Genomic DNA, 14,675 nt, shown 5'->3' with positions numbered 1-14,675 from the left:
TATGTGATATCCCCATTTGCATGTCTAATAAACATTTTTGAATTAAGTGCCCAACCTAGAAATCATGATTCTCTCCTCTAACCCTGCTCCTTCCCCTAGTCTTTCATGTCAGAATGTGGTGTTAGCATCCACCCAATGCTCAGGCCAACATCCTAGGACTCATCTCTGAGTCCTCTCTTTCCTTCACTCCCCAGAGCCAACCCACTGTCAGTCTGGTCTGTTCTCCACAACATTTTGGATCCCACATGCTGCTCTATTTCCACCGCTACCAAACCAGCTCATCATCTCTTGCCTTGACTACTGAAATAGCCCAAAAATTGTTCTCTGCACTTCTACCTTTGCCCCTCTATTATTTATTTGACAATCAAAAGGGTCTTCCTAAAAGATACTTTAAAAACAAAACTCAAATTCCTTCCCTTGGCCTATAGTCTCTACAGATCTGGTCTTCCTCTGATTACTTCTCTGTCCCCATTTCATTCCATCCTCTCTCTCTTCCTAGGTTCCAGACCTTTCCACCACCCCCCACCTGACTGGTTCTCGAACTTACCAAACTTGTTCCTGCCTTACAGATTTGCACCAGGGGCTCCCTCTGCCTGAAGCCCTCTTCCTCCAGATCTTTGGATCATTTTTTGTTGTTGTTAATTTAGGTCTCAACATAATTTAGGTCTCCTCAGGGTCCCCTTCTCATTTTCCAGGCCACTCAACCGAAAGTAATCCCTCACACTCCCATCACTTCCTATCACATCACTGGCTTTTCTTTTTGTCATTCAATTTATCACTATTTGATATTTTTTATATATTCATTTGTTTCCAGTCATTAATTCCCCCCCCCTTTTTGAGGTAAAATGTACATCAAATAAAACCATTTTAAAATGAACCATTCAGTGGCATTTAGTACATTCACAATGTTATGCAACCACCATCTCTATCTGGTTCTAAAATAATTTCATCATCCTGAAAGGAAACTGAACCCACGAAGCCAGTGATCTCCATTCCCTGCTCCCTGCGCTGCCCCTGGTAACCACCAGTCTGCATCCTGTTTCTATGATTTACCTATTCTCAGCACTTCCTATAGGTGGAATCATAAAATATATGACCTTTTGTGGCTAATTGCTTTCACTTAGCATAGTCTTTTGGGGGTTCATCCACCACATTGTAGCATGTATCACTACTTCACTCCTTTTCATGGCTGAATAGTATTCCATTTTGTGTCTGTAACACTATTTGTTAATCTGTTCATCCAACTCGGGGGGGTTCCTCTCTTTCACCAGACTATAGATTTGTCTGTCCCATCAAAGATGTGTTTAGAACAGAACCTGCCATAAGCTAATGACAAACATTAATATTTAAAGGACGGGTATAGGAGAGAGAAGCTTGGAAGCATACTGGGAAAAAGTAACCAGAAAGGCAGCAGGAAAATCAGTGGAGAATAGGGTCATAGAAGCCAGAGAACACGAGAGTTTCAAGAAAAAATGATTAAGGAAGACGAGTTCTTAAAAGCATATTTAATTAACAAGTAGAAGGTTGCTGGTGGTCTTAGAAGGAACAGTATTGTTGTAGAAGTTAAAATGCAGACGTGGGGGGGAACTACTGGACCCAGAACAGTGGACTAGGCCATGTCTTTCAGGGAACATCACAGATTAAGTTCCCCATGCCCAGACCAAAAACAGTAGAGAATTTTCTTTCCTGGCAACTCTGGGGCTATGAACTTCCTCCAAGGAGTGACGCAGAATTTTAGAGATAGAAGGAAGCCCAGTGTTTATTAAGTTATTACAACAGATACTCTCATATGCTTTTTATGTGCCTACTAGTGCTACACACGGTTTTAGGTGCTGGGGTTACAACAGTAAACAAAGACAGAAAATGTCCCTACTTTCATGGAGTTTAAATTCTGGAGGAGGGAGGCAAACACACGAGCAGACATAAAATGTTTTATGGTGAAGTGCTATGAACAAAATAAAAACCAGGACAAGGGGTCAGGGAAAAGAGAGGGAGATGCTACTGTAGGTTGGTTGCTCAGGCCCCTTGGATGAGGTGATATTTGAGCAGAGACTAATGATCCTAAAATGCTAAAATCATCTGACATTAGAACCATATGGCATTTAACAATTCATCATGTTTGGTTTCACGAGTATATGCTTACTTCAGAGTCCTTAAAGATCCAAATTTTGTTGATACAGAATTTGCTAAATCCCCTTAGCAGTTCCCATAGCTTAAATAAGGAAGTTTATTTCAGTTACTTTATTGGTATGAAATTTTATTCTGTTCAAATAATTCTGGCATTTTATGTTGAGATGAACACAAAAGAGCATTTCAAGGCTTTAGAGATCTCTAACGCTTCAAAAGTTAATGGTTTTAAGTCTTCTCCTTCCACAACAGCTTAAATTTTACTTCCAGTCTCTACCAAAAGAAGGTGATAGAATTCAGAAAAACAGAAAAGTACTCATGGGATACCCCATCCAGTTTAAACATTTTCTGTTGTTGTCATTGTTTATAATTTGTATCCAATATTAGTATATCATGGAGAGGTGCTGAAAATTGCATAACATACTTTGAATACAAGTGAAAGCAATTGCTAAGAGTAATACTACTTACTTTCTGAGGTAGACATCTACTTTAAGAAACCCTGTGATTATTATGTTCAAGAAATTAAATCATAAGGCAGAAAATTTCAGCACAGAACTGGAAAATGTAAAAAAGAATCAAATGAAAATTTAAGAACTGAAAAATAGAAGACTGAAATTAACCTACATGAAACCACTTTCTTAAGACAGGGAGAGGTGGTGCTTTTATGCATAGAAACCAATGCAGAGAGTCAAGGAAAATGAAGAAACAGAAGAATATGAAATTAAGAAACTTTCCCACCTGTTTTATGAGGTCAGCATAATCTGATACCAAAGCTTGACAAGGACAGCAAAGGAACATTATAGGCTAATTTCTCTAGTGAACACAAAGCAAAAATTCTAAGCCAATATGAACAGATCAAATGCAGTTATCAAGTGGAGTTTATTCCAAGAATTCAAAGTTGGGTTAACAAGAAAAAACATCACATTAACCAAGCAAAAGAGAAAAATTATATGGTCATTTATTTTCTTTTCTTTTGGTCGTTTCAAAAGCAGTAAAAGCATCTGATAAAATTCCATATTAATTCATGAGCAGTTAGCAATCTAGGAATAAAAGGGAATTTCCTTAATCTTTTCAAAGGAATCTACAGAATACCTATAGTAAATATCAGACACAATGGTGGAATATTGAAAGCTTTCTCTTTGCAATTAAGAATGCGAGAAGGATACTGCTTTTACCACTTCTCCTACTCAACATTTATAGGAGGCCTTAGGATAATAAAGCAAGAAAAAGAAAATAAGAAGGTACAAAGATATGAAAGTAGAAAACAAACTGTCATTATTTTGATTCTGTATATAAAAAATTCAATAGAATGTACAGGACTGGAACACATGTGCAAATTCAACTGAATATTTTCATGGGAAAACGGTTTGAGAATACTACCTTGCACCATACGCAAAAATGGATTCCAGGTGTAAATGTAAATATGAAAGATAAAGAGCCAAAGGTTCTAGAAGATAACATAGGATAATATTTTTATAACTTTGGGAAAGGCCAAAAATGTTAACTATAGAGAAAAAGATTCATAAGTTTGACTGTATTAAAATTAGGAACTTCTGGTTACCAAAAGATACTATTAAGTGAGGAGGCAAGTAAGAGTGGGAGAAGATATTTGCCATATACATAATCAACAAAGGGCTTATATCCAGAATATATAAAGAACTCCTACAAATCGATGAGAATAAAGACAATCCAATAGAAAGTTAGGCAAGGAAATTGAACAGACACTTTACAAAGGAGAATATCAAAATGGCCAATAAATACATGAAAAGTTGCTCAGTTTTATTCACCAGATACATAATTAAGACCACAACAGGAAGTTACTACACACTGACCAGGAAAGCTAAAATTAAAAGACCAATAATACCAAGTGTTGGGAAGAATATATAACAAGAAGAACACTCTTATTGGAGTATTAACTGGCTCAAACAGTTAGGAAGACAGTTGGCATTACCTCCTAAAGCTGACCCTATGCATATCCCATGACCTAGCAATTCCACTCTTGGGAATATACCCAATGGAAATGTGTACACATGTGCACCAAAAGACACATACAAGAATGTGTTTAACAGTATTATTTGTAATATTCTCAAGCAGGAAATAAGTCAAATGCCTGCCAACAGTAAAATGGATAAATTGTAGTCTCATACTATGGAATACTATAGAGAAAAAAAATGGACCAATTACAGCCATATAAAACAATGTGGATGGTGAACCTCAGAAATAATGTTGAGCAAAAGAAGCCAGACACAAAGAACACATATAGTATGATACCATTTACATAAAATTTACAAATGGCTGCAACTAATTCATGACATTAAAGGTCAGGATAGTGGTTACCTTGGGAGCAAGTGGAAGAAGTGACTGGAAGGGGATGTGAGAGGTGCTTCCGGAGTGCCACCAACGTTCTGTTTATTACCTGTGTGCTAGTTACCTGATGCTCCCTTTGTGATAATTCATCCCGCTGTCCAGTTCTGATCTGTGCATATTTCTGTATGTATGTCGGAGTCAATAAAAAAGTTTTTTTTTTTTTTTTAAACAGGCATAAAAGATCACTTGTAGCTCTCTAAAATAGGCAGATCACTGAGGGCTCACGGCGTGTCTAGGGATGAGTCCTAAGCACTTGGATTTTTAAAAAGCATCACCAATAATTCCAGCCTGCACTGGAGGTGAATAGCCATAGATTGAAATACTTCGTGCAACATTATGGATCTCTTTTCCTTCTATGGAAGGCAGGGCCAAATGACCCACAGACCCACCTTGGAGTCCTATCCAAGGAGCAATATATATATATTTTTTTAACCACTCTGTGTACATCAGTATATAGGTATCAGTGTAAGAGTAATCCCTCCCTCAAGGAAAAAATTAACCAACAACCCGCAACTCACCAGTGGGAACACTTCGTCGTCACTAGCCAGGGGACTTGTCATTTCTTTGGTCTGAAATGGCAAAGGTGGTAGTGGAGGCGTCACACTTCGGTTTGGCTCACGATCTTGGCTAAGTCTAGGAGAGAAGGATGGTCCTCGTTTACCACTACCAAGGACACGGCTTGTTCATGCAGCTAAGGATTTAAATTTCTGTGTTGTCTAACAAGGGGGGAAGCAGGACAAAAGCTCTGGGCTTCTTACCTCAGTGTCTCTTTGAAAATCATCTTCCAGATGAGTCATTTCTAATGATTAATAGTGGTAGTTGTTAAAAATATTCTTCTACTCTTATGGCCTATATCGTATCCCTTTCTGTGTTTTACTTTCAGGTCTCTTTGCCATTTAATTAAATAACATGATACCAGTTTGGGAAGAATCTCAAAACAGCTCACACTGCTGCCCTTGACAATTCTAAATAATCCTCTTTTTGTATTCTCTATTTCACTTAACCTTGCTGGCTTTCTTAAAGGAATTATGCTTCTTTTTTTTTTTTTTTATGCTAGAACAAGTCCTTGTACAATAATTCTAATTCCTATAGGGCTTAATAATTTGTAACATTTTGGGGTGCCTAGGTGGCTCAGTAGGTTAAGCGTCTGCCTTCGGCTCAGGTCATGATCCCAGGGTTGTGGGATCGAGCCCCGTGTCGGGCTCCCTGCTCCGCGGGAAGCCTGCTTCTTCCTCTGCCCCTCCTCCTGCTCATGCATTTTCTTTCTCACTCTCTCTCAAATAAATAAAATCTTAAAAAAAAAAATTTGTAACATTTTTTCAATTTATATCATCTGCTAAACTCTTCCACACTTAGTACTTGTATGACACTGACCTTGAGCAGGAAACTATCTTTCTGTGACTTTAATTTTTTCATTGATAAAAAATGGGTTGTTGGGAGAATTGAACTCCACAGTTGGGATGAAAGGTATAGTACAGAATTGGTTGTGTGTGCTAAAATATAAGGTAGAAGATGAGACTGAATAAAATACCAGTGAGATTTTAAATTTTGGTATGCTGACTAAACAAATGAATAACAAAACAAAAACCCGAACCAATTTCCAGTAAAATTTTATATAAAAACGTCCTAACAGGATGAGCTATTTGGGACTAAATAAATATCTTTCTGAACATTAATTCATGAAATTGGGGTTGAAATTTAATCAAAATCATCAAAGCCCATGAAAACATAAGAATCCCTTCAACTTAAAATTATTTATTCATTTTTACTGATTATTCAAATTCTCCACAGGTATTGATTTACCATTTTCAAAGCCTTCATATTTTAATTTCACGCAGCTCCAAAAAATTCACATTATTGTTCTCTGCTCTTATCCAAAGACTATCTATCTGTACAGGCTTGTTTCCTATTATGTAAACATTTTCAAAGTGATGCATACAAATAACAATAAAAGTTAAGTGAGACATCTGTAAATTAGGACATAACAACAAACACAACATGTTTTCCATTTTTACTTATCTCGAAATATATCTTTTTTTAAATCCATTCTTCCAAACAATAATTACCAGGGAAACAGAACAGCAAATTAAACTGAAATAACATGGTTTATGATGTGCACGTTAAGATGAAACATCCCACAATTCAGATAGAATTGCAACAATTGCAGAGTACATGTGCATAGAGTCTCCAGCTAAACCTTTTGAGTGAGGCTACCATCTATACTTCAAAGCACAGTGGGAAAAAATAAGATAATTATAGAAAGGACTCAAGAAATATATATCTCCTTGTAATCTCAATTATACAAAGATTTCAGGGAAAGTATTATTTGTCCTGAATTTTCTACAGAATTATCTCAACTATCCATTTTGCTTTGGATGTATCGATACAGTTTTACAGTGTTAATTCTTAAAACTTATATATGAACATGCTTTTTACTGTAAGAGTCATAAAATGTAGAGATTGAAAGGGAAGACTCCATTATGGAGTAAAATCCTTTTGCTTTAAATCGTCTTTATATCTGAAAAGTTCTTCTTCTAGAATGCAGCTATTCAAATACTTCATAAAACCACCTTGCAAAAAATGCTCAGTCTATCAATTTAAAAGCTATCCTAAAGGTTATTTCCAAAGGCTTTTATTTCCCTCTCACAAGCTGGTCTTTTCAGTTAGCTTTTCCACAGGCCCTCGTCCAAGGCCTCTGCCTACTTCGGCCGGGAGGGCAGGACCCAGTTGTTGCTGGGAGCAGAACTCTGCCCCCTTGAGACCTTGGAGTCAATTGTCTGCAGTTTTCAGAGTTGTCTGACTGTACGTCCATTCCTGGCCCTCTGTTAATTTTCCCTGGGCTACAAGATAATGTCCTCAGCATGGAACAGGATCCTTTCACAAGTGCTAATTTGCCTGCTTCCAGCCTCACCTTCTAACACTCCATGTGATGCTCCCTGGTCTATGAACTCCTCATTCTCCCTGGCCCACAACTCTTCAGCCTGCTATGTTTTGCTCCTTATTCAGTAACACCTTGGTACAAAATTTTCTCAACTTACTTTTTTTGCTTCTAGATGACTATTCATTCCTTGACGAGGGATTCTGTGAGAGTAGTTATGACAAACCTACCGACTTTGTGGTTTTCTTAGTATTAGAATCTTTTTATTTATTAAACTAGATTTGAAGCAATTTTAATGATTAATATTTGTGATCACTAAACTCTCTCCAATACATGATGTAACCTTTAAAACCATACATTGACTTTTACGTATGTATCATATATAGAGATGAAACCCCATTTATTACAAAATTGAGTTGTCATTAAAATTAGTCATGTTAATTGCTCTGGATACCACTATTCCAAACTAGCTTGTAAATTATCCTTAAACTTCAAAACTCTAACTTTTAAAAACTTTAAAAATGTTCAATACATCCTCACCAAATTCAATTATGTCTTACTCATAATTTTTTTTAAGTGCTGAATAACTTTCTTATCGGAAAGCAAATCTGTTGGAATATCCTAAAATGCTTTGCATTTTAAGTGGATGAGCATGAAGAACTTATTACTTCTAATAGGAATGAAACAACAACAAAAATTGGTTTACTTCCAAGTGGATAAAAGATTATTTAAAAATGTATTATGTGAAATAAGTCAATCAGAGAAAGACAATTATCATATGATTTCACTCATATTGGAATTTAAAAAACAAAACAGAGGATCACAGGGGAAGGGAGGGAAAAAGAAAATAAGATGAAATCAGAGAGGGAGACAAACCATAAGAGACTCTTAACCATAGGAAATAAACTGAGGGTTGCGGGAGGGGTGGTGGGTGGGGGGATGGGGTAACTGGGTGATGCGCGTTGGGGAGGGCACGTGATGTGATGAGCACTGGGTGTTGTATGCAACTGATGAACCCCTGAACTCTGCCTCTGAAACTAATAATACACTATATGTTAATTAATAGAATTTAAATAAAATTTAAAAATAAAAATGTATTATGCGAATCTTCCTCAGCTAAAAGGAGGAAGCGGCTAAAAAAGTTAGACTTGAAAATTTTGTGGGGGATGCCTGGGTGGCTCAGTCCGTTAAAGCGTCTGCCTTCGGCTCAGGTCATGATCCCAGGATCCTGGGATCGAGCCCTGCATCGGGCTCCCTTGCTCAGTCGGGGTCCTGCTTCTTTCTCCCTCTGCCTGCCACTCCCCCTGCTTGTGCTCTCTCTCTCTGACAAATAAATAAAATCTTAAAAAAAATGTTTGTGGAACACTATCTTCATATAATTTTACCTAAAAGCTTTCTCCTTTCTAAAATAGTTTAATGAGACCTCACCGCATTAGCCATTGCTATGTAAATATGACTCCGTATTTTCTGATGATTTTTATGCCTAACGAATATATATAGCTTTTACTATTTGGCTTCACTGAGCTGTGTGAGGGAAAGAAGGAACATTTCATTTTTCACTTGCTAAAATTAATAGACATGTACTTTACAGCCCTCCACTGCTGAGCCCGCTGTCCTTGCAACTCAACAACACTTTCCCCATAGCGGGTTCTACATGGTAATAATTTATTCAGAACATTTGAAATGCTGTTTCTTTTAAAAATCAGGTCACTGGAGAACACTGAAATCAGACAAGGCATTAAAACAAATTTAATGAAACTTTCAACAGATGAGACTGGCAGGACACAAGGCTCTGCAGCAGGGATAGTAGTCCAAACTGCTTATTAAGATAATCTCCTGCTGAGCATTTTACCTCTTGTGTTGCTTTCTGTGTCCCCTACGGTCTTGTTTTTGTTAGGTGCTTTTAACACATTCTGTGCCGCCCAACAAAGAAAAGAGGGGGCAATCCAAACAATAAAATTACTTTTTAAAAATAATAAAAGGCAGAGTAACTGCCTTTTAAATAACTCCTGGTACCTTCATCTAAGGCTTAAGGCTTTCAAAGTTATTCCCAACAAGCAAGAATAGGAAACAATGTTCCACCCCTAATGGGGGCTCAATGCAGGCCAGTCCTGACTAACATCCACGGGAAGATCCTTTATCATATCTTTAGGGGCCTGCTTTTCTCTTGACAAGGAAAAAACCGTATACATGGGATCGTGATTTGACCCACGGAGAAATAAATCTGTAGAGTAGGGAAGCACTTTGAGAAGGGTTTATTCTATATTAGGAAAAATACTTCTATGCCACAATCAAAATGAGCCCCGTTTTGGACAGATTTTCGGTTCTACTGGCCAGCAGGCATGAGCACATTCAGCGGAGGGCTGGCCCATGGCTCTGCCTCGGTGACCTGTTCCATCCGCACCCCACCCCCCCAGCCCCGGCCAGAATGCTCCCATCAGTTGTCTTTTAGGGTAGCAGCCAGCCTGCCCTCATTTCCTTCCTGAACTACTTGAAGAAAGGTTATTAATTTAGCACTTTTGAATGCTGGCTGTTTCTTGCATCGGGTTAGGACATATCCTCTAACACAGGGCTGAGGTGATACAGGTAGGAGAGACAAACACGACATCCGCAAGAATGTTGAACAGACCTATTTTTTGGTATGTCCCATGGATTTACAGATTTAGCCACCTGTAGAACTGGGCATGCCTAGTTATAAAGATGAGCCTGGCATCACCCCTCCTCCACAGGACTATCTCTGAGGAAATGTCAGATTCAGCCATTTGGCCATCAACACCGACTTTTTAGGCACTGTGAGTGACGTATTCATATTATTATAAATGCTAAAAATTTTGTTAGTAATAATAATATCAGTAAGAATAGCTAACATTTATGGAAATACGTGGTTTACATGGAACTATGTGTTCTCTAATTCTCACAAAAAAACCTTGTAATTATTATCCCTATTTATCAATGGGAAATTGAGGATCACAGAGGTTTAGTAAATTTCCCAAGGTTGTAAATATTACATTATATGAAAACAGTATGCAAGGTTTTCCTGCTAAGTATTATGAGTTCTTGAGCAAAAGTTGTACTGAAGTTGGGTCCTATCAATTTACCATTTCGCGGCACCACGAAATGTCAATAAATCTGATATTAAATAAGTTTGAGGAGTGTTGCACACCACATCCCTTCTTGAACCTCACAATGTACATTAGCATATTAATGACTCAGAGCTGCCCTGCTAGAAAAGAAACTTATTTTGCTGAGAACCTTCCAAGTCTTGAAGAAGAGTGAAAAGTCTCCAGAGACAGATTTGATTCCATAAATATTTTATTAAAGTTGAATAAATTAGTCTGATTTTAGAGTTGACATATTTACTTAAATTTTGAACTAACACACTTTAAAAGGGGATCATGTGGATAGCAGATATTAATTCTCCACATGCTTCTCTTCACTCAGAGGAAACCTCTCACCCCTTGTCCAGTTCTTCCCCGAGGAAGTGACCACCGCTTTGTTGCTGCTGCAGGAGCGTCGGTATAAAGACTGTATTTTGAAGTTAACTCGGAAGTGACACTGTCCTATATTTCTACTTTGAACAATATACGTAACATATGAAAATCTAGTTTTTCTTATGACATTAAAAAATATTTGCTTGTATATTCTGTTGCCACATCAGTGTCTAAGAAGTGTCTGAAGTGACGAAAATTCACTCTAACACTACCCATTTCCCTGTTAGATTTTGAGAGCTATCGATAGCACAGAATTTCATATAAAACAACAGGTCTATCCTACGCATTCTCACTGTAAAATAAAATTTAAACAACTGAAGAGCAAGTTTATAAAATTCTATTTTGAATTGTTTCAAAATACATTTCTATTAAATGTGCATACATTTGTGTCCTCATATAAGGGAGTTAACATACCTATCTTCATGTTTTTCCATTTTTATTTGGTTTTGATAGGTGTACAGTCCCATTTCCTCATAGGCATTTTGGTTAGCCCAGGCTGATTTGCCATTGGCATGAAGTTTTGCAAGATCATTTCGGAGCCTTTCATTCTCATATTCCAGTTTGTTAATAGATGTATGCCTTGAATGTTCTCGGTTAGTAAAGTCCATACTCTAGAGAATAAAAAAAACAGCACTGTGATGCATATTTTCTGTGCGTGGAAGGGGTCTTCCACTGGAGTCCAAAGATACAGCTCTACTCCTGGGTACCTCCTACAGCCCCTTCCCGCTCTCACCTCCTCACAATACAGACACTCAGTGAGTACAGGTGCCACTGAACACTTCGCAAGAAAAGCAATGCATACACTAGTGTCCGTGCTCCCGTACGCATTAGCATTCTCTGTATCTAGAGCAGACCGGCTGGATTAAAGAGTTTTCATGTTTATAAGGTGTGCCTCTGGTGTTAATAACAGAACCAGAATTAACATACATTTCAATTCTGAAAGACTTTTTCTCTGAGGACAATAACACGTCATTATAGAAAATCATATACTGATTCCCCACTGTTGGGGGATGCAACAAGTTATACACAAAATCCATATAGACTAGAGTCTGCTTCTGGACCATTCTAAAGATCTCACAGCTGAGATGGTGCCAGTACCACAGTTTTGAGAGGAGTGTGGCTCCATGATGAAGTTTTACTATCTGGTATGTGCCGCCCAATTTTTAATGTGTCTTAAGAAGAGAATGTGAAACATGTTTAAATCACAAAATGAGTGGTTTAGAGCAAGAACAAAGATTTCTGATGCTTTTTGAATTAAATGCTGTAAGAAGTTTCTTAGGGAGAGTCTAAACTTTTCTTCTCGCAAAGTTTTAAAAAACAGGATATATTCTCACAAGAAAACTCATGAAAATGCTTTAAATGAGTCTAGATAGTCCTTTCTGGTCCTATGATGTAGGTATCTATGAGTCATGTAGTTGCTGATTCAACGATACTTCTAACAATACGCTTCTAGCACAAAAAGCGTAACATGGATAAAGTATCATTCTTGAAGCTCCAAACTTCTGTGGTTAAAAGCTCATTAAGACTATAGATGAAAATGGCTTAGAACTTTTATTTTGAAGTTTCTAAATATAAGGCTTTGACATGGAAGACATTTCATGGGCTACGCACCCCATAAGTCATTACAATTTTTTTTGACGAAACTGCACGTTCTAAATTATTCATATACTATCGGATTAGTATCAGGATTGACAAATAAGTGTAGAAATGCATATATATTAGGTATTAAAAATGTTTACCTATTTGTTTTATTTTTTTGCTTCCAAGGCCAAGCCTGCTTACTACATTTTCTGTTTATTGCCTAATGTGTTATAGAAGCTCATGAATCTTTAGAATGAAAGAAAACTCTCCAGGAGGGCAAATTCCCTCAAAACAATACAGGAAGGGTTATGTGTTTATGCAGCTATGGATCAAGGTGCCCTTTGGAAAAGAAGGACCTTTGACGGTATTTCTCTGCTTGGTAGGCCCTTGCCTTTAAGTATGCCTTCACATTTGCTCATTTGAGATACTCCAGTGCAGATAAAAGAGTAATCTGTACTATGCGCTACAAGAGAAAGGATTGGTTATTATAAAATGAGAGCAGATTTGCAATACATATAAAGGAGGTGGTCTTATAAAATTTTGCCCTTCATAAGGAAAATACTCATTTGAGCAGATCTGGCCAAGAAAGGTCATGGAAAAGATCCAAAATTTTACTCCTAAAAAAAATAATCTATTCATCAAAATATATAATTCTTGATTGTCTGCTGCTCAGTTACAACTTTATTTAAGCTTTTTCTATAAAATTAGATTTCATCTGTAATTCTTTTTGGCCCAGTGTTGGTTTAAAGTAATTAAGAATGAGAGGAGGGCGCCTGGGTGGCTCAGTTGGTTAAGCGACTGCCTTCGGCTCAGGTCATGATCCTGGAGTCCCGGAATCGAGTCCCGCATCGGGCTCCCTGCTCAGCAGGGAGTCTTCTTCTCCCTCTGACCCTCCTCCCTCTCATGCTCTCTGTCTCTCATTCTCTCTCTCGCAAATAAATAAAATCTTAAAAAAAAAAAAAGAATGAGAGGAATAATTTTTTAAAGACTCCATAATTTTCTACATGCATCATAATTAAATAAGTGTTGTGAGCATGACCTGAAAAAATTACATAGGTGATGTATCTACATGATTTATATTTAAAAGCATATTCTATTTTCCTTGACAACAACATTTTGGGGCTTTCTCATTTCATGTTTCTTTTAAATATTTTTCTAGTAATTTCAGGAAATAATCCTCCACTAGATGGTTATCATGTGAAAATAGGCACTGATTAAATTCTATCTCAGTATTTCTGATGGCTTATTTTATAGGCCTGTTATTCCAAATTTTTCCCCCAGATTTTAGGGGTTTGTAGTTTTAACCCATTGCTTCATTCTTGAAAAGGCAAAACCTCCTAGTGCCTACATGCTTTGACATGAGGCCAGTTGAGTTACTGAAGTGTTTGGATAATAGTACTTTATATGTACACTTTTTCTTTTAAATTCATGTATATTCAACAATAATAGGCTAACAAAGTATTTCTACAGAAGGACCAGCTTTAATCATGTTTTATGGTTAGTATATTAATTTTTAATATGTAAATGCATGGATTAGATACTTGTGAGGGTACTAATTTTTTAGGTTAATATTTGGCAAATTTTATGGATAGTGAAGGGCAAATTAGTTAAAAATTACCATAAATTCTGAGTTCTGATTAAGTCTGATTTTATGATACCTTTCTTAAATGAAGGAAAATTTACTAAATACACTTATGGGTCTAAGGTAATATGGAATCACAAAAAACTATCATGATAAACTTGATTTTTTCAACAGCTACCCCAGAGGAGAATAAAGGTCAACTCCTCACACTTGTCTTTATGTAATCGTTCTTGCACAAATCCAGGAAAACATCTTCTTCAGAGCTACTTCTGTTGCTATTTTAAGCAGCTCGTGAGACCTGAGGAGAACTTACATACCAGGTGGTTAGTCTCATCAGTGGATTCTGCCGAGGAAAATGCGAGCTGCCACAGCCCCAAGCATGCAACGGGTAATAACCGAGTGCAGGACCCACTCTTACTCCTACCTCTGGGGGAGGGCCTTTTTAAAACTTTCTTTCCCTAAGTGGGAGTAAGCAGGGTGCTTCAAAGTTAGTCAAGCAGAAAATTCACGAAGTTCTAGTGATTTTGAAATGACCTACCTTAGTATCAGTTATTTCGTTTGTCTAGAAAGGAAAAACAAATAATTATTGTTTGAATATTATCCAAATACCACATATTTCAAAAAGCCTAAAAATAATGATGTAAACATT

The 14,675-nt window shown here is 37.2% G+C and overlaps 1 protein-coding gene across 6 annotated transcripts in view; it reads right to left on the bottom strand.

Moving 5' to 3' along the window:
* DEUP1 (deuterosome assembly protein 1) overlaps positions 1-14,675 on the bottom strand; it is a 214,961-nt gene that overhangs the window by 4,216 nt on the left and 196,070 nt on the right. For all 6 annotated transcript variants that reach the window (XM_064577122.1, XM_064577125.1, XM_064577126.1 and 3 more), the window contains 3 exons: positions 14,565-14,588; positions 11,278-11,474; positions 5,013-5,127 (listed from right to left, as the gene is read on the bottom strand). In XM_064577122.1, the coding sequence (XP_064433192.1) occupies positions 5,013-5,127; positions 11,278-11,474; positions 14,565-14,588 (336 nt within the window). The remainder of the gene's footprint in view (positions 1-5,012; positions 5,128-11,277; positions 11,475-14,564; positions 14,589-14,675) is intronic.

The sequence above is a fragment of the Mirounga angustirostris genome, unplaced genomic scaffold (genome assembly GCF_029215605.1).
Source record: "Mirounga angustirostris isolate CCGP_5_RB_7025 unplaced genomic scaffold, mMirAng1.0.hap1 SCAF_13, whole genome shotgun sequence".
Taxonomy (NCBI): Eukaryota; Metazoa; Chordata; class Mammalia; order Carnivora; family Phocidae; genus Mirounga; species Mirounga angustirostris.
The sequence above is the reverse complement of the archived record's forward strand: the minus strand, read 5'-3'. Positions and strand labels throughout refer to the sequence as shown.